Source organism: Pelobates fuscus, chromosome 7 (assembly GCF_036172605.1).
Source record: "Pelobates fuscus isolate aPelFus1 chromosome 7, aPelFus1.pri, whole genome shotgun sequence".
Taxonomy (NCBI): Eukaryota; Metazoa; Chordata; class Amphibia; order Anura; family Pelobatidae; genus Pelobates; species Pelobates fuscus.
Window position 1 is genome coordinate 47,826,747 of NC_086323.1, and position 24,943 is coordinate 47,851,689.

General features: G+C 42.5%; 1 protein-coding gene across 2 annotated transcripts; it reads right to left on the bottom strand.

Moving 5' to 3' along the window:
- Positions 1-3,705: 3,705 nt before the first annotated feature.
- Positions 3,706-24,744, bottom strand: TTC4 (tetratricopeptide repeat domain 4). 2 transcript variants are annotated; one of them, XM_063427263.1, is made up of 11 exons: positions 24,572-24,744; positions 23,387-23,517; positions 23,134-23,251; positions 22,431-22,592; positions 21,404-21,481; positions 20,075-20,199; positions 19,713-19,799; positions 19,183-19,382; positions 17,796-17,880; positions 15,014-15,096; positions 3,706-4,049 (listed from the first exon to the last, which is right to left on the bottom strand). In XM_063427263.1, the coding sequence occupies exons 2-11, from the start codon at positions 23,492-23,494 to the stop codon at positions 3,947-3,949; spliced, it is 1,149 nt and encodes a 382-aa protein (XP_063283333.1). In that variant the 5' UTR covers positions 23,495-23,517; positions 24,572-24,744; the 3' UTR covers positions 3,706-3,946. The 2 variants fall into 2 exon arrangements, with proteins under 2 accessions (XP_063283333.1, XP_063283332.1); XM_063427262.1 differs by having other exon boundaries at positions 24,559-24,744.
- Positions 24,745-24,943: the final 199 nt, after the last annotated feature.

Genomic DNA, 24,943 nt, shown 5'->3' on the forward strand with positions numbered 1-24,943 from the left:
TCAGTTACACAACAAGAAAAGAAAAAAAGCACAGCCTTCATTCCTTGCTGTAGGATATTTACATTCAAACTGATTTGAGAAAGACAGAGAGGTGTAATGGAATCTCCACAGCTGTTGGCAAACTCGGCTTCATTCAAAGATTTTATTTTTACTATAATCTCTAGTGACCAAAGACAATATCTTTAGATGTGCCAGGTATTACCCGTGTATCTCTCACATTAAATTATTTTGCACCAATGTGATTTATTTTATTAAACGTTCTTAAAACGTTCTCTCAACTCAACTCTAGTCCCTGCTCAGTTATTTTAACCTACAATTTGAAATACGGTTTTCAATTTACTACAGTTTGGAGTTTGGTGAATAAACCCCTTTGTGTGTATTTTAATCTAGTGTTTCCACTAAAATGATTGTTGCCTGAATGCAGGGATTTCTTTACTTTGTAGATTTCAGTTCTCTTGGTACAGTTAGGAGGGTGGTGGTAGGGGTGTATCAAAAATGGATTTTAGGATGTAGTGAAGAAGGTCTCCCTGGTCAAGTCTATAGGGTTCATCCACTAAACACCAAATTGCAGAAATATTTAGACAAACGTAGCTGATTTGAAAACATTTTCCAAATCTACTATAGACACAAAGATTGGCAATTTACACCTAAATTGTGTTCAAGGGGGTTTAAAATATATTCATTAATGAATATCCCTGTGCACTGATGTCATCACTTGCAGTTTGCAGACACCTGCAGTGATGCAGTAATAACCGATTTATTGGGGACGGGTGTATGTGACGGCAGATAAGAACCATTCGGCCCATCTAGTCTGCCCAATTTTATAAATACTTTCATTAGTCCCTGGCCTTATCTTATAGCTAGGATAGCCTTATGACTACGCCACGCATGCTTAAACCACTTAACTGTGTTAACCACTACCACTTAAGCTGGAAGGCTATTCCATACATCCACTACCCTCTCAGTAAAGTAATACTTCCTGATGCTATTTTTAAACCTTTACCCCTCTAATTTAAGACTATGTCCTCTTGTTGTTGTAGTTTTTCTTCTTATCAATATAGTGTGGAACCAGTGAACTCACTTAGAGTATTGTACGCAGATACATTATGTACCTGTTTCAATCACTGAAACAACATGAGGAACAACTGAATCACAGCCAAGAACATTGGGAAACACTGTTATAGACCAATTCCCCCTTATTGACTTAACGGTAAAAGAAAAAACTGCTTTTCCCAAACCTCAATCTGCAACCGTGACTGTAAAATCCTATAGTTTTTTTTCAATTGATAACCACCGCTATTCGAAGGTTTGTATGTAACCGGAAAGCTCCAAGGGTCAGTAAAGCGGGAACAACCCAAACATCAGTCATAGAGTACTACCGGGCCACACATTTACTCAGAATATCTGACTGGCAGCAGCTGACCACACCCCCCAGCCCCTGATGCCCATTACCCATAAACAAGACCTAGGCGGAGGCCTGACACTACAATTTCTTACTGACAAATTGGATACATACGCACCAATGGTGCGACAGCGGCAAACTCAAACCCCTGACAGTCATGTGCTCCAACGCCAACCCAAGTTGTCTAGATAGATTCCACTACCACCAAATTAAGACCTACTATTCCACCTCTGCCAGTAAATGTCTATTTCACAGGGACCTCACACACCTGGAGACGTTATGCACTGCCAGGCGACATGTAGGGAGAGGGGTCTCGATACTGTATGCAATGCTCTTATCTGGGGAAAATAGGCTATCACCCAAGTTGTTTGTTAGATGGGAGAGGGAGACTGGAGAGAAAGTGACCGTACAGGAATGGGGCAAAATTGTCATATTCACACATAAATGCTATATCAGCTCGAAACTCCAAGAGATGAGCTTTAAATTGTTGACTAATTGGTACAGGACTCCGGACGTCCTTCATCGCATGAATGCAGACAATTCAGAGGAGTGCTGGCTGGAGGTGTGGGTCAGACACTGGCACAATGCTCCACATCTGGTGGTCGTGCCCTGGAATTTCTCTAAAATTCTTTATGATTAGGGAGATTTCAGATCCTGAGATGCACCTTCAGCATCTACCTAAGCTATTGCACCATACAAACACAACATTGAAAACTTACAAGAAGTCACTGATTAAACACCTGCGGACCTCGGCGAAATCCTTGATACCCTCGTACTGGAAGCAGACTGTTGCGTCAACCTTCCAGCAATGGGTTGATAGGGTGGGAGAGATCTATGCCATAGAATCAAAGACAGCTGCCCTACAGGGCCGTATAGTACGGTGTACCCAGACCTGGACCCCATGGATGATGTATACTGCCATAGGCGATTCGAGAAACTAAATTTAATTATTTTTTCTTCTCTTTTCTCCCATCTCTCACTCTCCCTCTTGCTTCCCCCACCATACACATCCACCCTATCTCCGTACATCAGCCCTAAACTGACACTGTCTATTTGTTCAACTGATTGAATATTGTATACACTTATTATAGACCTTGCAACTTTCAAGACCGAATGTGCACTTATAGATTTCAAAGGCGTATCTGCAACCGATTTGCTTATTGTATAAAATGCCACTGTTCATATGCAATGAATGAAAACCGAATTACTAAAAAATTATAAAAAAAAAAAATGATTGTCAAAATTAAATAAAATAATATAAAAAAAAAAAAAAAAGGTAAAATCAAGCCTGATTTACTCAAGCCACTCAGAAGAGACTGTTTGGATGTTAAAAACTTCAATTAGGTCTACTTTTAAATCCCTCCTGGCCATCAGATGTTCTCGGATTCACAATTAACAATTTTATTCCCCCATTTTGGGGCATAAAAGCTGGGTACCATGAAGCATGTGCAACAGAACCATTAGAAACTTCACAAATCCACTCTGATTTCAGATACCATAACCAAGAGCATCAACATTTTTCATTATAAAGTATGTACAGCGTACTCCGGTAGATGCCAGGCACCCAGACCACTTTTGCCCATTGGAGTGGTCTGGGTGCCAACTCCCACTACTCTTAACCCGGCAAGTGTAATTATTGCAGTTTTTTTTATAAACTGCAATAATTACCTTGCAGGGTTAACTCCTCCTCTAGTGGCTGTCTACAGAAAACCTGTGCTAGAGCGTGAGGACCTCCAGCGTTGCTCAATACCCCATAGGAAAGCATGCGCATTATGTCTCCCTGGCTGGTGGGCGGGATCAGTCTCGCCCACCAGCTGACGTAATCCAGAAGAGCAGTGGCGGAAGAAGCAGCGACGTGGGACATATCGCTGCCTCTGGTAAGTTACTGAAGGGGTTTACACCCCTTCAGCAACCAGGGATTGGGGAGTGGGAGGGAGAGGGGACCTGCAGTGCCTGGAAAAGGGATTTTTTTTCCTGGCACTGGAGTTTCCCTTTAAGAAATAAAGGAAGCTTCCTTGCTGTGCCATTTTAATAGTTATAGTACAGACACAACACAAATCCACCAGTGTATAATGCAAAGATAACACAATTTCCAAAACTTAAAATATCTTTGCATGGGAAAGAAGGAGGGCAAGGCCGGGAGTGGGCAAAAAAACGAAACAAACAAAAACCCTAAGATACAAGAGTGGTCCTGAATGCCTTTCATGTCTATATAGATGCTTTATCATGCTTGATAAACCTTTTGTATTTTCCTTCAGCTTTCCTAAAACCAAACGAAAAAAAAACCAAAGAATGTGGTGTCATGGTGCATTTTTAATTTTTTTTCAAATATCCCAAAACCAAACAGAATGATTATAATTATTTATATAGTGCCAACATATTCTGCAGCTCTGTACGATATTAATTGAAAAAAAGTTTTGATGCAGGTCTGAATGACCCAGAGTAAAAAGTAAATGTTCCTTCTTTAATTCCAGTTGGAAATACCGTCATTATGAAGAACATTAGTCCATAGAGTTTGGTCTCCACGCAGTATAATTCTTGAACTCAGGTAAACTTGTAAACTTTCCGGCCAGAGAAATAATTGATACAAAATGCTGAATCTTTCACGAAGATTAAAAACGATGGCATTCCTGCTTTCACACGAAACCTGCAGACAGCAAAAAAGAAAAGTTTACAACATATTGTATAGCATACAACTATAGTCAGTGGAGCGATTAACGTATCCCAAGCGCTCACGGACTATATTTTTGTTTTATATGCAAGAAGAATACAGAAACAACTTGGGGAGCAGCTTAATAATTAGGATTTATATTCTGCTATTAATTTTTTTTTTTTTTTTAAAGGTAATTTTGGAAGTGTGTGTGTGATATGCTCCATTTTTTAGCTCCTATTTAGTTTAAAGAATAGTGATGTCCCGAACAGTTCGCCGGGAACTGTTCGCCGGCGAACATATGTGATGTTCGGTCCGCCCCCTATTCGTCATGGAGGTGGGAGGGTCTGGGAGGGAGGGTCTGCTGCTGATTGGCTGGAATGTGTCTGCTGACTGTGAGGTACAGGGTCAAAGTTTACTCAATGATGACGAATAGGGGGCGGACCGAACATCGCATATGTTCGCCCGCCGCATTCGCCACGAACAAGCTATGTTCGCCAGCGAACAATTCGGGACATCACTATTAAAGAATACTTCCTATCTCAGAATCTGTTCTTCCTTATTTAGATCTAGCTTTCTTTAAAACTTAGTAGGAACTACTTTGTCTTATTTTTTTTTAATATATTCTTTTTTTTTTTTTATTTTGTCATAGTATAACAATGCAATACAAGACAGACATAAAAAAAACTTTGCATCGACACTAGGTTGAAAAATCGGGGTGTCGAAGCACCCGGTACATATAAGGAGCAAAGGGAGGTAGTGAACAGATAGTTGACTTCTTCATACGTTTTCTACCACTCTGTATGTATATTATAAACATAGTTCTTATCTTTGTTGTACAACTCATTTATGATAATAGCTTGTCTGCCATAAATTATAGAAGTAGAGTATAACTAGGGAAGCTTAGCAAACATGGGAATGTGCAGTGCGTGTGCAGCCCCCTCTATTTCCTATACTGCATCCGTGTCTCCAATAGACCGATAAATGAAAAGGGTCAGGAAAAAAGGAGAGAATAGAGAGAGAAGAGAGAAATAAAAGGTAAGCAGTAGAGTGGTGGGCATGTCTCAAGGTTCGTATCATCTGTGGCGGCAAGGCGAGGGGGGGAGAAAAAAAAAGGTGGAGGGGTGGAGCAACATCGCCCCCCGGGACAGACATGCCCCCGTGGGGGAAAGCATTTGGGAGGTCCAAATGGCAGTGAGCCAGGGGCCACTGAGGGGATCCTTTATGGTGGATGTGAAGTCTGCGATGCCCACCCCCCCACCCCTATTAATCACCTATGTCATTATTCAGCCAAGGTTCCCATATCCTTTCGTATTTATTGAGGAATCCCCAAGTTATTGCAGTCAGTCTGTCCATGAGACAGGTATCTTTTATTTTATGCATTACTACAGAGATTGGGGTGGGGGGGACGTCTGCTTGAAGTCTTGTTTGTGCTAGAGCTCTTCGCAACGCTAGGGTTAATTTACGTAAGAGTGTTTGCTTCCACCGCACCCATTCATCTTGTGATCTAAAGAGCAAAAAGACCCATGGGTCTAGATCGATCCTGCACTGAAAAATCTGCGTCAAGAGGGTGCCCACCTCTTGCCAAAAAGCCTTCACTACCAGGCAAGTCCCACGACATGTGGATATATGTCCCCTTGGCACTACAGTTCCCCCAACAAAGAGCTGTACCGATGTTATGTACCACCGGAACATGGTCTTGTAAGCCTGCTCTTGGACCGTTGTACAAATCGAGGCGATGTTGTCAGCTTTCCAAATTTCCTGCCAGTCCACCCCTTCTAATTTTTCTCCTAAGTCCGACTCCCATTGGTCGATATATGTTAGTTTGCCCCATTCTATCATGTGAGAGTATGAGATGGTGCCCCAGTGTACTGATTCATTCAGGCACATGTTTTCAAGTAAAGTAAAATTGTTGCTAGCGATTTCTTTAATGTAGGATTGGCTGCTAAAATCTTTAAGTTGCAGGTACCTAAAAAAAAAAAAGTTATCTGGGATGAGAGTTGCCCTCTCTTTAATTTCGTCAAAAGAGAGTGTGAAGAAATCACTCTCTATATACAATATTTCTTCCCTATTCATTCGGTAGATTTAACTACCTAACAAAGACCACCCCCTGGCTCAAACTTCAAAGACTGCTTCAATTAAACCCTCTGTGCGGCCAGCGTTCGTACTACCGAACACCACGTGGCTGAGAAAACCGCGGCCATCTTTTTTTTCAGGCGAACAAAGGCAGCGGGACTTGGTCGTCGAGTGTCTGGAACTAACTATTTATGTCTGTTATCAAGTTTATCTCCAAGATATCATAACTCCAGAAGGAGACATTTGGATATCAGTAGCTAATATTGTGTATATATACATACATAGATGCTGTTATTTATTCACTGACTATACAGCTTCTTATGTACTAGCACTCTATTTAAATATAGAGTAGTAAAATATATATACACCCCCATTCAGTCCACTCTAGACTCTTTTTTACTTGCAACAATTTAGATAAATACTACATGACAGATCTACTGCATATGGATACTATTTACTTATTCTAATTTGTATGCCTTACTACAATCCATTAGAGTCTATGGGAATATATGTGGACTCACTTTTATAGCGGGGATACCTATAAAGTCCTGCAGTTTGTGGGAACCTCTTTCTAGAGGAGTGGGGTTTGTGTGATATTCGATCTATTATATACTGTACTATATACTGTACTTCTCACTCTAAACTTTATGTCGGATATCTGTGCCACTCCCTTTACCTCCTGAGGGTATCCATTTTCACGAGTGTTTCACTGTTATTACACTTTATTTTGTTTTGTCCGTAAGCAGCTTAATAAAGGTTATACCTAATAATAATTATTCTAATAATCTAGAGATATCTTTTGGTGGAATGGATGTCCAATTTTTCCATCTCTAGTGGAACAACCATTTCACTTTAGTCTTTTTCTTTTGCTTTAACTATTATGTGGGGTTCATGCCCTTGGATATCTCTGTAAGCCTATAGGAATTTTGGATGTGGGCTCTGTCCACTTCTAATATTTTCTTTCTTGTCTCCTGTCTGGAACTAAAATCGGACACTCGACTTCCCGAACACCAGTCTCAAACAAGCGAACGCTGGATCTCTATTTCCCCAAATAGCTAGAAGAGCGCTATTCAGTACTTTTGTGCATTCGAATGAGGGGAACAATCGCTGCTAAGAGCCAGGGGAATCCATTTGTGGAATTGTTCGGTTTTTACCTCTTTACTGAATAGACCGGCAAAACCACCCAAACTCCTGGAACTATTTTGGGCAGCAAGCTCACGGTTAGCCGGTCACAAAGGACTTCCACACTTTTTGAGAACCCCTGAATCGATCTGGGTGAAATTTGAATATGTTGGTCACCCAGATCGGCTATCAGGGGACATATTATTTGTGGGGATACCCCATGTATAAAGGGGTGTTCTGAATATTGGGGAAAACTGTGATTTTGCTGCTTGGAGATAATCAAGTTATTACTTTATCAGACTTGATTATATCCAGGACTAGGGGAGGGAATTGTATGTTTGTGCTGGGTGTGTTTTACGATTTTACTGTAACTGGTTATACTGTGTCCCTCCCTGTGGGATGTCCCCTTGCATAAAAGTCTTTGTGTGGTCATTAAAGCCAGTTCTGTTGTACCCTTCTTCTTGACTTCGGCTGATGTTTGGGGATTCGTATGCTTTATTAAGGGAATTATCTTATAAAGCTATTTGTATTCGTATGGGTTTCGTCTATTTCATCTACCGAACAGAGAGCTATATTCCCTGATGCTCTGGCGGTTCGGGAGGAAACTACCGAATGAGGATTAAATATACTAGGTTGCCTTACAGAGAGTATTTGGTCCCGGTTAGTCATATGCCTTTGGAGTCCTGCATATTTTAAAAATCTCGGGCTCAAATCCCTGGGGGGGAATGCTCTGTTTCTAAACAGGGGTGTAATTGGGGAGGGGATTTTCACTAGGCTATATTTCACTGCGTATTTGACCCAGATCCGGATGTGGTTAAGTATTGACGGGCAGTCTGATCTTAGAAACGCCCTGTGTTCCTTGGGTAACCATATGTAGTATTGGGGAAGGTCTGAGCCTGTCATGAGAGATTCCAGACCCACCCACCTCCTTATCAGGGGGAGAGTGCCACATTGCAACCTGCGTCAATTGGGTTACTAAATAATAATAAAGGTTGGGCAATTCTAAACCCCCTGTACCCTTTGAGCGATATAGGATGTTTCGGAAGACCCTGTGGCGTTTATTATTCCAGATAAAGGTTCCTATTGCCTGTTGAAGTGGTGCCAGATCTGTTTTGGTGATAGGGATTGGCAAGGCCTGAAACATAAATAGAATTCTAGGGAGGATGTTATCTACCCATTTAGTTAGATCGCTGATCAGTTCTTTAAAAAGAGGGGCGGGGGGGCGTGGCCTGACTGTGGAGCTGGACAGTCGCACATGCTTTGAGCTCCTAGGCCCTGATCTGCACAACGGCTGAAATCGGGGGCAATTTGCCTGATCTTGTACCCCTACTCGCCCTAATTTGCTCCGCAGCAACTGGTGACCCGAGGGGCACCCTTCGACGCCCAACTTACCGCCGGAATGACCGAGCCGGGGACTGGAGCTCATACCAAGCAGGGCAAAGGAGAGGCGGCCGCTCTCCCAGCCCGCAACCACAAGCAACACCCGCAGAACATGGTTGCTTCCCCCCCCCCAGGACCGGTGGGGGTTATCCCGGTCCACACACCCTCGACCAGCGCACCTCTGTGGCCCTTCAATGCTGACTACGGCACAAACCACGCACCAGGTATGCCAGCAGCTCGCCTCACAAAAATGGCGGACGCACAGCCATGCGGAGGAGACATGCCGCCAGACTACAACCCCATACCAAGCAACTCACTCACCACCCGCCTGAACGAGCTGTTTGAGACCTTCTGGGCACGAATTGAAGCCCGACAAGCAGCGGAGCAGCGACGGAAACAGGAGAACGGGAGTGAGGGAGATCCACATGGCGGTGTCGACCGGAGTGGGCCTGCGCCACCCCGGGGCAAAACAACGTTACAGCAGCCTACGCCTCACCTCGCTAGCCCATCTGGGCCGCAGGCCACCAGGGACCTAACCCTGGCGCATCAACCACACAGGCGGAGGCCGGCCCGCCATAGGCGGCGTTACACCAACATCCAGGCCTCCAGACCTACCCCGACAGGGAAGGATCCGGCCCCCAGAGGTACCCGAATCCGTGGACACAGGATGCCGGCCATGCCACAGGCCCGGAGCTGGAGGGCGCAACCGGCCGACTCCTGGCTGACTGCCTATCACCGGGAGCCCCCAAAGCTGCAGATCCGGTTCCCACCTGAAGGACTGGGGTGATTATCCAGCAAGAGGGCAGCATCCCCCATGATCACTTTTGAACGCTGCCTAGACGCTCATGGACACTGGCTAATTAGCAGATTTCTCAATCGTCTGTGATCTAAACACAGTGGATTCTTCCTAATACATTCTAAACCAAATCCTAGCACCGACCAGATCTAAATCTATTATTCCAGTTTTTGTGTGTTAACAAAATGCAAAAATATATATTGAGAAAATAAATAAAATAAAGATAGAAGATGAGAATTTAAAATATGTGTATAACAATCTACAAATATAGATAATCATCTTGACATTATTATAGTTTAGGAATAAGCGCAGAAAATCTACTGAACTAAGCTGGAAACATATACTACTTAGATTCTTATCGAAATGTTTAAATGTGTTTTCCTTAAATGACAAAAATGTGCAGGTAACTCTCAATACGCCATTGTTTAAAAATCTATGCTATAATATGACAATCACTCGCCTGTTACTGCTAAAAACATATGTTATTAAGCCATGTTTAACACACTGAATGTCCATCATCTTGACCTTTTTACTTTACTATGCACTCTCTCAGTTAAGCTTGTTTATAAAATATAAAATGAGGCCGTTAATCTGCAGAGATATTGCAATTTACCATGATATGTACAACCTGTATGACCCTTGCATGTCTCCCTCTCTTTATTCTGTACCACCATAATCACATGCCTCAATAAAATAAAGATTGACAAAAAAAAAAAAAAAAAAAAAAAAAAAAGAGGGGCATAGCTCTGCCCATATAATTGGTAGGGGGAAGCTGTCAGTCGGACTCCTAAATATTTAATAGCTGTGCAGTTAAGTTGTATGCGGTGCATCGTAGTGATGAAGGTAGTGTCTATGTCTGTCATATTGAGAGGTAGGGCACTAGACTTCCTTAGGTTAACCTTACAGCCTCATAAACTGACATATTTTTCCAGCACTTGTGACAGGACTGGGCGGGTTCGCGTGAGGAGGATGTCGTCTGCATAACCAGCTACTTTAAACTGTTCTTCCCCCACTGTCACACTGTGACTATTAGGATGGTTCCTGATTGTATGTAAAAGCGGTTCGTGGGTCAGGACAAATAAGAGTGGGCAGCCCCGTCTGGTCCCATTTCCGAGACCAAAGGGTCTGTTTGGTGCTATGGTGATCTAATCTGGGTCTTTATGTCTGTATACATTGCTTTGATTGCTTTAACATACGGGTCTGGGAAGCCTAGATGAGTCCGTAATGCAAATAGGTATATGCTTTTTCAGCATCTAGTGACAGGATCAGAGATGGCTCCCCAGTCTTTGTCTGTCTCCAGATAATGTCAATCTTGCGTCTCGTGTTCTCAAATAGTTCTCTATCAGGGACGAATCCCACTTGGTCTGTGTGGACCAGTCGCTGTAATAGGGGGTTCAGTCTTGTCGCCAATATCTTCGCTAATATTAACGTCGTGATTGATCAGGGAAATGGGTCTATAATTTTCAGGGCTAGTGTTGTCTTTGTCCAGTTTCGGGATCAAGACTATGTTCACTAGGAACATGTCTCGATCCGTGGGCCTTTGCCCATGAGGTAGTTGAACCATGTCTTCATGTGTGGAACCAATTCTTCCCTGAACGTTTTAAAGTAGCTATCGAAGCCGTCCGGCCCTGGGGCCTTGCTGTCCTTTAAGTACGATACTGCAACATCTATTTAGTCGACTGTGATTTGGCCTCCCAATATTTGGATGGTCTCTCCTGTCAGCTTTGGTAGGTCTAGGTGGTGTTAGTACGTGCAGATGTTCTCTTCCTCTAGTTCCGGGTCCTGTTGTGCAGATGAGTGATAGTATAGGAGCTGAAAATAGTCGGTAAAAACCTGAGCTACGTCAGTTGGTGAGGACTGCATGTTCCCTAGCCTGTCTTTGATTCTAGTGATGTGCGCGTGTCTCTGTTTAGGTCTCAGTGTCCTGGCTAGCAAGGAGTCAATTTAGTTTGCTCTGTCGTAATAGGTCCTCCTCGTCCAGTTAAGTGACCTAGCTGTGTCATCTAATAGTGTTTCTTTGACATCTAAGCACCTTCCTGCAATTTGGCTGGGGTGGGATTGTGCTTGTGTTGTTGTTCTACCCTTTGTAGGGTAGCAAGTTGGTCGTTTAGCTTTTGCACTTTGTTTCTTTTTAAGTGTGGCCAATTTCACTAGGGTCCCCCTAATAAAGGCCTATGGTGTTCAAAGCAAAGTAGTCTTTCCACTCTTTCTGTACCGCTTCAACCACTGCCGGGTCCCTAAGTAGTGCTGCGTTAAGCCTCCAGTTCCAAGAGGTGGCTGCACATAAGTTGGTAAGAGTTAGTGCTATGTCAGCGTGGTCTGACCAAGCTATAGTGCCGAAGTCGCCCTGGGCACCGCCACATCGTTAACCAGGAACAGGTCTGTGCGTGAATATGTATTGTGGGGTGCAGAATGGAATGTGTAGTACTTTGTGCTTGGGTGGTGGGCTCTCCAAATGTCAATGAGTCCAGTTTGTTTTATGAAGCGGTGCAGCAGTCTATCATGTGTCCCTCTACTCAGGGAACGAAACTGCCTGTCGCCAGAGCTCCTATCAATCGCTGGACATGGAGCTGCATTGAAGTCCCCTCCAGCGACTATGATCCAGTGTTTACAATTTGGGTTGGTCAATTGTCCAAGAAGGCCAGTGCTGGGTCATTATGGGCGTATACGTTTATTAGATGTAAAGTGTGGGATCTGAAACAGCCCGCGTGACTTGAAGTGGGCATCTATTGTCTATGGCCACCCCGTTGCGTTTCCGGAATGCTCTTGCCTCGAAAACGGAGCAATAGAAGTGGTCTCTCAGAGCCATCTGGGAGCCGTAGGGCAAGTGTGTCTCTTGAATAAAAGCAACATACGCATTCAAGCGTTTAAATTCGCGGAACATAAGCCTGCGTTTTTTGGGGGGCATTCTCATGTGCGCTCTCAGTAGTTCTGCATTTTATCTCCATTGAGCAGACAACAGCACAGTGGGTGGGGGGGTGGGGAAAAGGAGTGCACCCAGGATGCAGCACCCCGCCGCACCCCTGGATGGGGGTGCCTGCAAGTAGAGCCAAATTGTTGTACGACCCCCAACGGGAGGGGAGCCGGCACACGGGCAGGGGATCCGCAGAACACATTCCGGGGCACTGATAAGTACTAGGAAACAGTGTGCATCCCGGCAGTCACTCCTGCCGTACACGTGCATCCCTCCATGTCAGCCCTCGCTGACGCTAGTGTAACTCCCCTGCGCAAGTTTGGAAGCGCAATACCCCCCCACCACACCCACATACGCCCACCCTGCACCTTCATGTGGCTGTTAGGGGACCTGATTGTGTGTGTGGTAATAACGGCATCACCAATCCAGTTGCTGTGTTTTTAACTGTGTGTGAGAAGGAAAAATCTTACTAATAACAGAAGGCCCTCCAACTTTTGTATGTCGCCTAAATGCAGTAACACTAGCTCAACCAATAGGCGTGCGTGCTCGGAGGTGATGCCCCCCAAACCACCGGAGGTGATGCCCCCCAAACCACCACAAGCTATTGGTAGAGTGGTATGACAGCAGATGCTGCCTTAGCGGTACTCACACAACAGTTACTATGCACGTGCATATGTACGTGATTACAAATAGATTAAAAATAAAAAAAATTGAAAATGCATGCAACAAAATAAAGAAAACAAAAACAACTAAAAAGTCCGGAGTATAAGCAGTCCCCTGGCCGCACCGGCTTTGACCAAATAGAATCCTCGTCAGGACAGCCGGGAGTCTCCTCCACAACACCCCCGGTACGGCTTCTCAGAACTCCCTCCCAACCCACCCACAGCCCATCAAAGTCCCCAACATCTCGACTCGGCAAATAAAAGCTTGTTTGGCAGGAGAGCCTGCTGCGGGGAGCCTCTGGGATCTGGTAAAAGTGGGCCGGTTCCAATAATCGCAATGCAGGCCACTTCCCAGTTCGTCGTGCACAGCCTGCGGCTTAGAGCTCCCATCCCCCCCACCCCTCCAAACCCAATGGCTCAGCGACCTCCCGCACCCCCCTGCCGCCCCAGACAAGAGCCCCAGTACCTGCACCTCTAGTGTCCCCAAAGAACGCGTTCTGGTGGCCTTTATTCTCCCACAGTGTGCCATTCTCGCAGAAGAGTGGCCAATTCCAACATGTCAGGTGGAGTCGGAAGCTGAACCGGTGTCTGGATTCCTAGGCTGCGTAAGAAGACTCCAGGGTCTCTGGTGAGATGCAGGGCATGAGGGCGGCCATATTTAAAGGCAAGGAGGTAGAATGGATGGCCCCAGGTATACTTGATCTTTCTCTGTCTCAGCAATTCGGTGATCGGTCTCCACTCCCTTCGCCTCTGGAGGGTGATAGGTGAGAGGTCTTGAAACAGCGTGAGCTCAGTGCCTTCATAGCGGATCGGGCCATCTCTGCTTTTGGCCATCAAGGCTGCTTTGGTTTGGAAGAATTGGAAGCAGATGATCACATCCCTGGGCTGCGTGTTGTCGGCCCTCCTAGCTCTCAAGGCTCTATGCGCCCTGTCAATGTGCCACAGTTCGCTTGGTATGTCAGGGCATAAAGGCCTTTGGATAGGAAGCACAAAGTCTGCTAGTGGGCCCCCAACACTCTCTGGCAAGCCTCTCAGGCGTACATTGTTGCGCCGAGATCTGTTAGCTAGGTCTTCTTTGGTGGATTTGGCAGCTTGGAGCAGGGCTGTGAGCGAGGAGACTCTGTCCGTCACCATGTTGTGGGCAGTGGCAGTCTTCTCCAGTTTCTGCTCCAGGATGGCTGTTCGAGTACCCAGAGCGTGGATCTCTGCCTTGACTTCGTACGTGGAGCTGGTGATCTCCTATGCCAAGTAGGAGCGGACTTATGAGAGCTTCAGGAGGATTTGGGCCGTGTCAGGCTGCGGTGAGGGAGGCCGCCTCGGAGGTGCTCGGATGGTGTCGGCCGCCATCTTGGCTCCCAACCTGAGCCACGTGGGAGGCTGCAAACAGATCCGGCACTTTTACACCCGTGTCGGGCGCTTTTTTGAAGTGCGCTTATCCTTGTGGACAGTGAGCCGGTATCAAGGTGAGTTTCTGCATGTTAGGTAGCTAATGTGCGCTGTTAGCAGTGTGATACGAGCGGAACTTCACACGCGTCCAGCTCCATCAGCAGTTGGACCACGTCCCTCAGAACTACTTTGTATTATGTATTTTTCCTATGCCTGACATTTTCTGACACAAGGAGGAGCTTAAGTCAGTTCTATTTCCTGTGTCAGAGGAGGTTTTCCCACAATACTAAACTTTGCTCCTTGACACGGGAAACAGAGCTGACTTAGCTCCTCCTCTGGGTCAAAGCTAGTCAAGCATAGGAAAAATACATAAGACAAAATAGTACCTACTTTGTCTTATGTTTTAAAGAAAACTAGATCAGATAGGAAGAAAAGAAGAACAGATTCTGAGAGAGAAAGAGAAGAGGAAACAATAGGAAACTGGCTACAAACAATTGCTTACTGTACTGTCTAATAAAAGTGTTTTGCTAAATACATTTTTATGTTAAATATTTTTCAAGAAAATGTAATGTATGTCACATGTGTCCCTGCCCAGAAATCTCCGAATCAGACCATGTATCCTCACCGTTTGTGCTGCAAGGCTTCCAATAGTGTCTTCTCTGGATCTACCTGGTAGAAGGATTCCGACTCTTCGTCTTCAAAATAAACCTACAAAGTGACACAGAACAGTAATGAAGACAAAGGAAGATAAGCTCTCCAATGTATATTCTTTCACAAAAACATCAGCTACCAAGATGGTATGCGTTTGAGCACCACTGGTTGGATACAGAAATAAGCTGTAATATAGTGGGAAATGTATCCAAATGTGTAAAGTTATCTCTGGCACTAAAAAACGTTTTGCACATATGGTAATTTTTTTTTTTTTTTAATTCTTTATTTTTGAAGTGCTGAGAGTAACAAGCATTCTCGCTATGCCACGACAGCAAAAGCAAGATAAGAATAAACAATGAGGTTAACAGTGTAGGCAGATTGGTATAACTGTGCACTTTTTTTCTTAAATCAAAAATGATACACGTTTAAAGCATAAAGTAGAGTAACTTCTAGCTTGGTCATGTAATGAATACTTAATAGTTTGGCAAAAGTAGGCTGCTTATGTTCTAGAGGTAAACAGGGGGATGCTAGTAGCTATATATAACAAACAAAATTAGTATACTTTCTTATACCTTGTGCGTTTTGCTCTCATGAGTGCTCAGTACTAGGGAACAGGTTATGTTGAGTATATTATTACTAGGTACAGCTATTATACTGTAAATAGCCATGCTAGTTAGATCGCCATTAATGCATCCCTGGGTGCAGGGCCAGCCTCACCGCAGTGGCACTAGGCAGTGCGAGGAGAGGCGACAAAAATGATTAGCATCAACTTTTTACCCTCCAAGTTGTGGTTTGTTGCGGGAGCTTGATCTCGGCACGTTCGTTCACTCAGGGTGCTAGGGTCCGCCCCCCTGCACATATGGTAATTTTATATGTTGTTTGATAGTTTTTTTAGCATATATCTCTTTCAGAGGAGACACTTTAGCACTAAGTTAAAGGAACTCTAAAACACCAACACAAACGTTACAGAAGTGTACTTGAACCCATCGCCCCCAAATACTGCACTGGCATTTTCTTTTGAGTTATGTAGCAATTGTTAAATAACTAGAATTGAGTAGAGGTGTGGTCTATTAAATACAGTAGATCACAGTGACCTCTGGTGACCATGTGCAGTTACTACAGATTCTACAAAGTGTTTTCATTTGGTTTGTGATTTGCAGATTTCAAATGTATTCCATGTTTTGCAACCCATGTACCACTATCCTGTGTAATAGTTACATAATCAGCAAGAAACTGTATTCAGCAACATTAAACATGATCTAACTATTACACCAAGGCTTACAATGTTATGTCCTACAGTACTAGGATTAACAAAGTTAGTCGGAAGGGCAAGCCTGGAGAGTCTATGGCAGTGATCCTCAACCCTCTCCTCAAGACAATCCCAGTCCAGGACTTAGAAATTACCCAGGTGTGTATAAGGCAGGCTTCCCCAAACTCTGGCCCTCATGATGTTGCTGAACTACAACTCCCATGATTCTATGAATGAAATAGGCTGAGAATCATGGGAGTTGTAACTTCTGGAGGGCCGGAGTTTGGGGAAGCCTGGTCTAAGGTGTTTAGAAAAAAAAATAAACACACCTTGGAGTCTAAGGTGTTTTTATTTTATTTTTCAAACACCTTAGACACACCTGGGTAATCCCTAAATCCTGAACTGTTAAGTGTACCTTGAGGAGAGGGTTGAGGAGCACTGGTCTATGGCACACTCACCAGGGCTAGTGGGAATGCTGAGCACTGATTACACCAACACCCATTTTCCTAGGAAGATAACCTGTGTCTCCTACTGTTAGTGCCATGAAATGCCGGAAATGCCATGAACTTCAAAGAGAACTTTGAATGTCGTACTACCAAGTCGCAATGTCGAGGACATCTGAAATGGCGGTTATATAAGCCAACAAAAGTGCCTCTGTCTTGTTACGGTCATCATATTACTAGCAAAAGTAACATACATAGACATAAGTGTCCCGAGAGACATGTACAAAACTAAAACCACAATTTCCTGCTGTCATGGGGTTTTTTCTACCCATTCATCCCACCCCCACCACCCACAAACCCTAGGTTCAATTATTACTGTTGCCGCCCAGTGAAGTGGGTGTCAGCATCTTGGCTTGTACTCTAGGCGCAAACTCCTTAAGAACCTCTAACTCAGATAAGAGGCACAAAGCCTTCACCACCATCGTGTACCTAATGGGGGCGATAGGCACTGCTACAGTGTAGTTTTCAATCGAATACGTTTTTGCTCAGAAAGTACAGCACTCCCCATAACTACCTCTACAGAGGATTTCCATCCTTAACGGTACGGTAATGCACGAGTTCCCCTGCTCACGCTATATCACCTTCCTTGGTGACCCCGATACGAGGCACACAACCTATGTTTTACCTCAGTAAATGTTCAATTTCTCAGTACAGAATTATACTATGTTTACAGCCTGTGTGCTCTCTCTCTTGTTCATATGTCTACAAAACAAAAATAAAGAATGTAAAAAAATAAATAAAAAGGAACATATACAGGACTTAAGCTACTCTGCACTTGCTCTTAAGTATGAACGAATACTGCTTAGGACACTGGGTATACCAAGGCCTTGAAGTACGTTTTCTTCTAAGCCCTTGCATAGATGCTTTATGTATACATATCTACCGTTCCCTCACCAGCAATAACGTGCAAATGAACAAGAGACAGTGCTGCTTCACTATGCACAGATGTAATCCAGGTCTTTGGAGTAACCTTTTAACATTACAACCACATCTATTTTACTAACCACAAGATTCTGAGCTTGGTACTTTCTCTCAGTGTCCCAGGGGGGTGAATCTTCATTAAACATTTCATTCAGATGATCAATAAATCTAGAAAGAAAACAAAAACAATAAAAGAGAGAATCTCAGACAGTAAACAATATAAAACTGCAAACCTAACATACACAGCAACCGATGTGAGCTTACAGTTCATAGATCCTTCACCCCAGTAAATGCTATTTTAGAATTACTGGGGTAAAGAGAAAAGTGAAGGTACATAAATAAACACTTACTTAACTCTGCATCCCAAAATGTTTCAAGTAAGTGCTTTGGGCATTTCACAAAAAGATGGCAAACGCACACGCTCTCGCACATTTGGAATTCTCAGTACTGTACACGGGAGTTATCGAATATTTGACCAGCCTCGGCCGGGAAAGTAGGCAAGTAAAAAATATAATAGATAAGTATTTAAAAAAAATAGAAAACTTTTTAGCACAACCAACAGCTAGCTTTTAGTTAGCTATTTGGTGGTGCTAAAAGTGAGGAAGTAAAGGTTGTATTTATTGGGGTGATACTAAAAACCTCCAGTTATTTAAATATGCATAGGGATTTGGGATAGTGCGCACGTAACTCTTTTCTTGGTTTTTATTGTATGTATTGGGGCTGATGTGTACTATGGTCCTTGCGGTCTCCCAGGAGTAGTGGGAGTCTGAGCGCAGGACTTGTTTTTGTGTATTTGTAGAACTTTAAGTTGCATAAATTCTTGCAGCTCATCTCTGCATATGAGGGTTATCATGTTATCCATATTCTAAAACTGCTGTATGTGGAAAAAAATATATCACTACATAGCAGCAATCTACATTTCTATCATCATGTGAACATTTTATACAGAACTTCTAGAGAAGTGTTTTGTTTTTTTTAACCCCTAGCTTTAGACTCCAAATTAAAGTGGCTCTATCATCAAAAATAATCTTTATCTGTTTAGCTTCTATACAACTCTCTGTGTCTTAATCGACTTGTATTTTTCCCTGAGGAATATATTCCTATATACTATAGTAAAATGGAGAAAATGAGGAAGACTAAAATGAAGCAATGTTTATCTTCTTTTCATTACCTCCTGATATTGTTAAGGACTTAAGGCAATGATTTAAACATTTCAGCCCTCAATGCTTACTACAATTGAAGTTTTAAGATTACTCCTACAGCTACTCCTGCCTGCAAAGATGAAGATTCATCAACTGCTTTATGTTGGGAAATGAGGAGTGCAACTATCCAAATTCACAAATGGTCTAGGTTACATCCAAATTCCCAGTTGAGCAAGCTGGGTGATTGGAATCATGGTTCATGGCACACTAGTTTGAGAATCACATATAATTTACTGAAGGAAGAATAGAAGCTTCATCTCAACCCTACCTGGTGCTTTCATGAAAAGCAGATATAAAGTCTGTCTGTGTGTGCTCCGGGTAAAAGAATAGCACCGGCCAGTTCAGGCTACCATTCTCATCCAGAAATACTTCCGCTCCCATGGCATTTTCAGAGCTGATGCCATCATGCGACAGTTCCGATCGCTCTTCCTCGCCAGGATTCTGCTTATATAACTGTATCCCTCTGTCCTGTAGTGCAATGCAGCAAAAAACAAACAAAAACTATTAAAACTTACCCTTTTTCATACTTGTGGCCTTCAACTATAAATGTAACAGGTTTCAAAATAAACCTCCATTATCTTAGTTGTCCACACAAAACGGCCACCAAAAGTATTCAATCCCACATTTCCTCACTAAACAAATACACGTTATGCACGAGCCCACAGACATGTAACGTAGGTCTTCTTTGGCAACCTTTATAGTAAATACGTATCTGGGGATTGTGACCAAATGAGCCAGTCTTTAATACCTCCCCTTTGAGCTGCGGCTAGTGACAGCCTTCCTGTGTAAGACACTCACCCTCAGTGCATCAAACAGAGACTCCTTCTGGGATTGCTTTTTTTTCTCTGCATGTTTCATTTTTCTAGCATCTCGTTCCGCAGCTCTCTGAAAAATGCCATAAATTACACATGACTCTGGTCCACATTAAAAAAAAAAAAATAACTTAAGTTTGTAGGAGTTCCACGTGTTGCCTTTTTCCAGCTGTTTCTGCTAGACATTATATACAAAAGGTTTTATTTTGCAAGAAAATGTATGGGTAACTCTTCCTCATTGAGGAGCATTGGGGGACATGGTGCATGTGCTCAACGACAGTGTGTCCAATCAAATCAAATTTTGTGGTCCTTTAATGCTTGCTTTATGTTAACGTGATGACCTCTCACCTGCAGTTTATCAGCTTTTGTTCTGGTTTCCAATAATTTTTTTTCAGTTGGATTAATTTTTAGTCCCTCCTCACACCAGTTCAGAGCCTCTGGGTAATTCTTTATTTCTATGTAGCATAAAGCTCCTGTAAGTGAACAGAGGTGAATGGCTGCAGTAATCAATGAAACATACTCACTAAACCTATAATTATGCACGCTTTGGAACAAGACACGTCAAGCTCTGGTCTCCATTACCAAGTCTGGCTTGTTTGTATTGGGTATCCAGTAAAGCAAGTATTCAATGGTAAACATATCGCAAAGAAAGTAGTAGTTAAAAAAGGTGATCCGACCTAAAAGAAGTGCTAATTAAGGTTAAAAATATTTGCTAATTACAGGATACATTAGCCTAATTTTATTGATGTTTAAGGTGTGCCTACGTCTAGTGAACTATACACTCCCCTGGGGTATTTAGTCACAAAATAATAAAACTTTCAGATTTAGCTTTACAGCACTGTGCTGCATCATTAAGCAAACAGGACATACACACACAATATTTGCTATTCACAATATGGGCGTAATATTGGAATTTTACATATAAAACCAAAAGTATGCACTAACTACCAAGACACACACCACATACACAAATGCCAATTACCAGACACACATATAGCCACTCACAATGTGACATTAGAGAAGTAAAAAAAATAGTTTTTTTATTAATAATAATAATAATAGAATTATTTTTCAAAAGGTGCAAGCCCTCCCACTCATAAGAAAAAGAGCAGAGGTAGAGCCAACAATTAGGTACACTAAGAAAATAGGGGGGGGGGGGGGGAGGGGGTAACCCCAGGTAGAAATTATCAAAAAAGAAAAATAGTGTACCTACACAGTCTGAAATAGAAATCAGAAATTATGACTGACTGTCAAATCTCAGAGATACTAGACTAGTTGCTACCAGAGATAGTACTAGATGAATAAAATCAAAAAATAAATACATTTTAATTATAACAAATCTTAACATGTGGTGAATATACATAATCACCACATGTTAAGATTTGTTATAATTAAAAATGTATTTATTGATCTAGTACTCTCTCTGGTAGCAACTAGTCTAGTATCTCTGAGATTTGACAGTCAGTCATAATTTCTGATTTCTATTTCAGACTGTGTAGGTACACTATTTTTCTTTTTTGATAAGCCCTCCCACTCTACACACTTGATGGACCTCAAATTGTAACCGATTTAATAGCAGAGAATTGAGCCAAAGAAAACCTTTGCTACACTGAAGTTGTTTTGGTGCTTAAAGTGTTCTTTTAATATTTCCAGGCACCACAATAACCTTTTTCTTACCTCGTATCAATGCTTTTAAGTGGTCTGGTTTCAGTTTTCTTGCTGCAATGGCATCCGTGAGAGCAGAGCGATTATTACCTGTCAAATAAATAGAAGTCACGTACAGTTCTCCAGAAAGAGTGTGAGGTACCAGTAAAACCTTCCAGAGAACACGGCAGGTATGAACGCTGGTAAGGAAATTGCAAATATAAATTTGAATTCATAAATGTGTGGAGAAATGAATAGTCTATCATTTGGGTAAAATAGCTGAAATTAACTTTGAATTCATGGAAATTCACACTACATTGATTACCTCTGCCTGTCACAGTCAGAGCAGCACATAAAGCAGCTCAAAGAGAGCTGGGGACAAACATGCAAAGCAATGAGAAACTACCCAGCATCGGTCAGTTCCCAGATGGATACAGTGATTTCATGTCCAGATACTGGAAAGACACTGTAAAACCCCAACAACAACAGTTAAGGAGTAAAGTAAACACACACATATTAAAACTTTTATTTGAATTTATTCTTAAAAAGAGGACTTTTGTTAAATGATCTCAGCTAAGGGGGTGAGCCAGCAGTGACCGTACCCGGTGCTGGAAAAAGGTGGGTAAGTCACCTTTTTAATCTAGGGGGGGGGGGGGGGGGGGGGGAGAGAACAGGTGTTTAGTCCTATAGTGTCAGAAATACACATTTGTATTGCTGACAGTAGTGTTCCTTTAAAAAAACAAAAAACAAAAAAAAAAACACTACTCCACTAAGCCACAACTTGATTATTGTATCCATTATTATGCAACTTGGTTTTTAATTTACTAGAATTAATGGTTTAATGAGTGTTAATGCGTTGCAGATCTCTCTAGTACTGAAAGAGTTTCAATCAGTCTCCCTGCTATAGCATAACAAGAATGAAACGGTTTACAATATATGGTGTCACTGAGAAGCATGTACAGGATTCAGATCTACTTCCTGACACAGAATCATCAGACATATGTAACCAATCTCTAAACATATACTTAGCAGCAGTGATTCTGCACTTGCCTCCTCATACCTAAATAAAATTGCGCGGCTGCCCTATTGGTGTACAGTATGGCATTCAGCTCAGGGTCCTCGCATTTCTTCTTTAAGCCCTCGGTGTATGAGGTAATGGCTTTCTTGTAATCTTTTTCTTTAAAGTATTCATTGCCTTCATCTTTATAAGACTTGGCTTGTTCTACAAAGTAAAGACAATAAGAGAGAATCAAAACATTGTGACTTGTGGAATTATACCGTAAACAATTATCATCATACAAACCCCAACCACACGAGTACAAAAAAAAAAAAAAACAGATTGAGAAGGAGTTCATTGGTTTTAGACCATTTATACCCAAAGATGATTACAAACACAAACTCAGACCAACTCATTGTCAAAACTCCCTGAAATCCCTCACGAACTGGGACCGGATTCTAATCATCACATTCAAAGGAAAGTTTATTGGCCATTAGTGTGAGAAGCCAAACTTTAAAACCCACCCGAAGTCTACTTTGGAACAATTCTGCACAGTGCACATCTGCACTTATAGATTATATTCTTAATATAGGTGTCAAGTCGTGGACTCTGTGCTGTTGTTGGACTACAACATCCATAACTAACTGGCAGAAAATGATAGGCGTAGTAGTCCAATACTCAACAACCTTCCGAGGATAAGAATAACCTTTGCAAACCCAGGGGTCTGTTGGGAGAATTAATACCGTCAATATTTCCATCACAATACCTTCTGGGGACCGATCACTGTCAAACAGTATGGACTGTAGACAAGCCAGCTCTGGGGTTTTCTCTGGATTAATTTCAGATGGCGCATTCTTCATGAACATGGGAATGTTTTCAAATTCCTTAAAATTAAGTTGTTGACATGTTACAAATGATGTTAATGAGACAAGGTATGAAATATCATATACATTCCATTTTTCATCAAATTTAACCCAGCACAGTTAGCCACTCGTGCTAAGGGTATATGCATTGATTACCTCCTCCCAGCTTTCCTCATTGAATGCCCCTTTGTACTTCTGGGCTTTAAACTTGTCCATAAATGCATTCATGGCATCATCATCATCTTCTTGGTGCTGGGAATCCATGATTGTTACAGTAGTCAGCACTCCTGCATAAGACAAGTATAACAATACTTTACTTAAACCTAAATCACTCTTGCAGTGCAAGAGTGATGCACAAATGCACAAATTCACATAGGTAAGTAACAATTCATAATTCTGTTTTAATGAAGAGATGGATTTAGCCCCTTTATTTGAGAACTTCTACCTTAGCAATAATTCCAAATAAAGGCCAGACTGCAGGACCACGCAAGTTTCATTAATTGATTTAAACCCTTAAGGACACATGACATGTGTGACATGTCATGATTCCCTTTTATTCCAGAAGTTTGGTCCTTAATGGGTTAATGGTACGGAGGTGCCAGAGAATTCTTGCTCTACTGTGCTATAGAGCAGCGTTTCCCAACCCAGTCCTCAAGGCACACCTACCAGTCCAGGAGTTAAGGATTACCCAGTTTTGTCTAAGGTGTTTTTTTCTTTTTTTTCTAAAAACACCTTAGACAAAACTGGGTAATCCTTAAATCCTGGACTGGTAGGTGTGCCTTGAGGACTGGGTTGGGAAACACTGCTATAGAGGTTGTGTTGCTTAGAGTGCATATTAAATGTCATTAGGTTTCGACAATCTGATATTTAGTATAACACCAGCATTTCTTTTCTAAATGACTTGCACAGGCTCTCTATGAGATGACCTGAACAATACACTTGCCTCAAGGAAATGTAGCCACAAGTAGATTTTTATTATCGTTTAACTAAAAGAAAGTTGTTTGCACCTTCTATTGGACAGAGATTTATTAAACATGCACAATGTTTCCACTTAAATCAGTGCTAGTAGGGCTGGTGTGGGCAGAAAACTTAGAGAAACTCCCTTGTTCATGCAGAAGCTCTAGAAGGTCAGCAAATAACAGAAAGAGTATAATAAATGGTATTTTATCATTGTGTTTTTAATGCTTTAAACTCAAAGCTCTTTAAATACTAAGATACACAAGGCTGCCTTGTGGGTCTAACACAGCCACTTCCTACTATGTGTGTCTGTGAAATGAGAGCTAAGAAGCTGTCTGTCAGATACGGAAATAATATTAAATATTATACACCTCATATGCTCACCCCAGTAATAACAGTTTGCACACTGGTGCGTCCGGTTTTACCTTCCCTCGTGTTTCCAGATTCTCTATCTATTCGTTCTCCCCATGTACAAACAGTGTTATAGTGATACTAGCTGCCACACTGACTCTGTTCACATGTGTTTCCGGTGGTGCAGCAGTTAATGGTTCCTCCATGTGTTTCCGGTGGTGCAGCAGTTAATGGTTCCCCATGCATTTCCGGTGTTGAAGCAGTTAATGGTTCCCCCATGTATTTCCGGTGATGAAGCAGTTAATGGTTCCCCCATGTGTTTCCGGTGGTGCAGCAGTTAATGGTTCCCCATGTATTTCCTGTGTTGAAGCAGTTAATGGTTCCCCCATGTATTTCCGGTGTTGA

What these genes read in the sequence shown, in the direction of transcription:
- TTC4 (XM_063427263.1), bottom strand. Translation starts at nt 23,494, where the DNA reads ATGGATTCCCAGCACCAAGAAGATGATGATGATGCCATGAATGCATTT. An exon ending in CAGTGATCGGTCCCCAGAAG is followed by an intron (nt 22,593 to 23,133) that starts GTATTGTGATGG and finishes TTTACTTTGTAG; the next exon opens with AACAAGCCAAGTCTTATAAA. An exon ending in GAAGCCTTGCAGCACAAACG is followed by an intron (nt 4,050 to 15,013) that starts GTGAGGATACAT and finishes TGCTGTCTGCAG; the next exon opens with GTTTCGTGTGAAAGCAGGAA.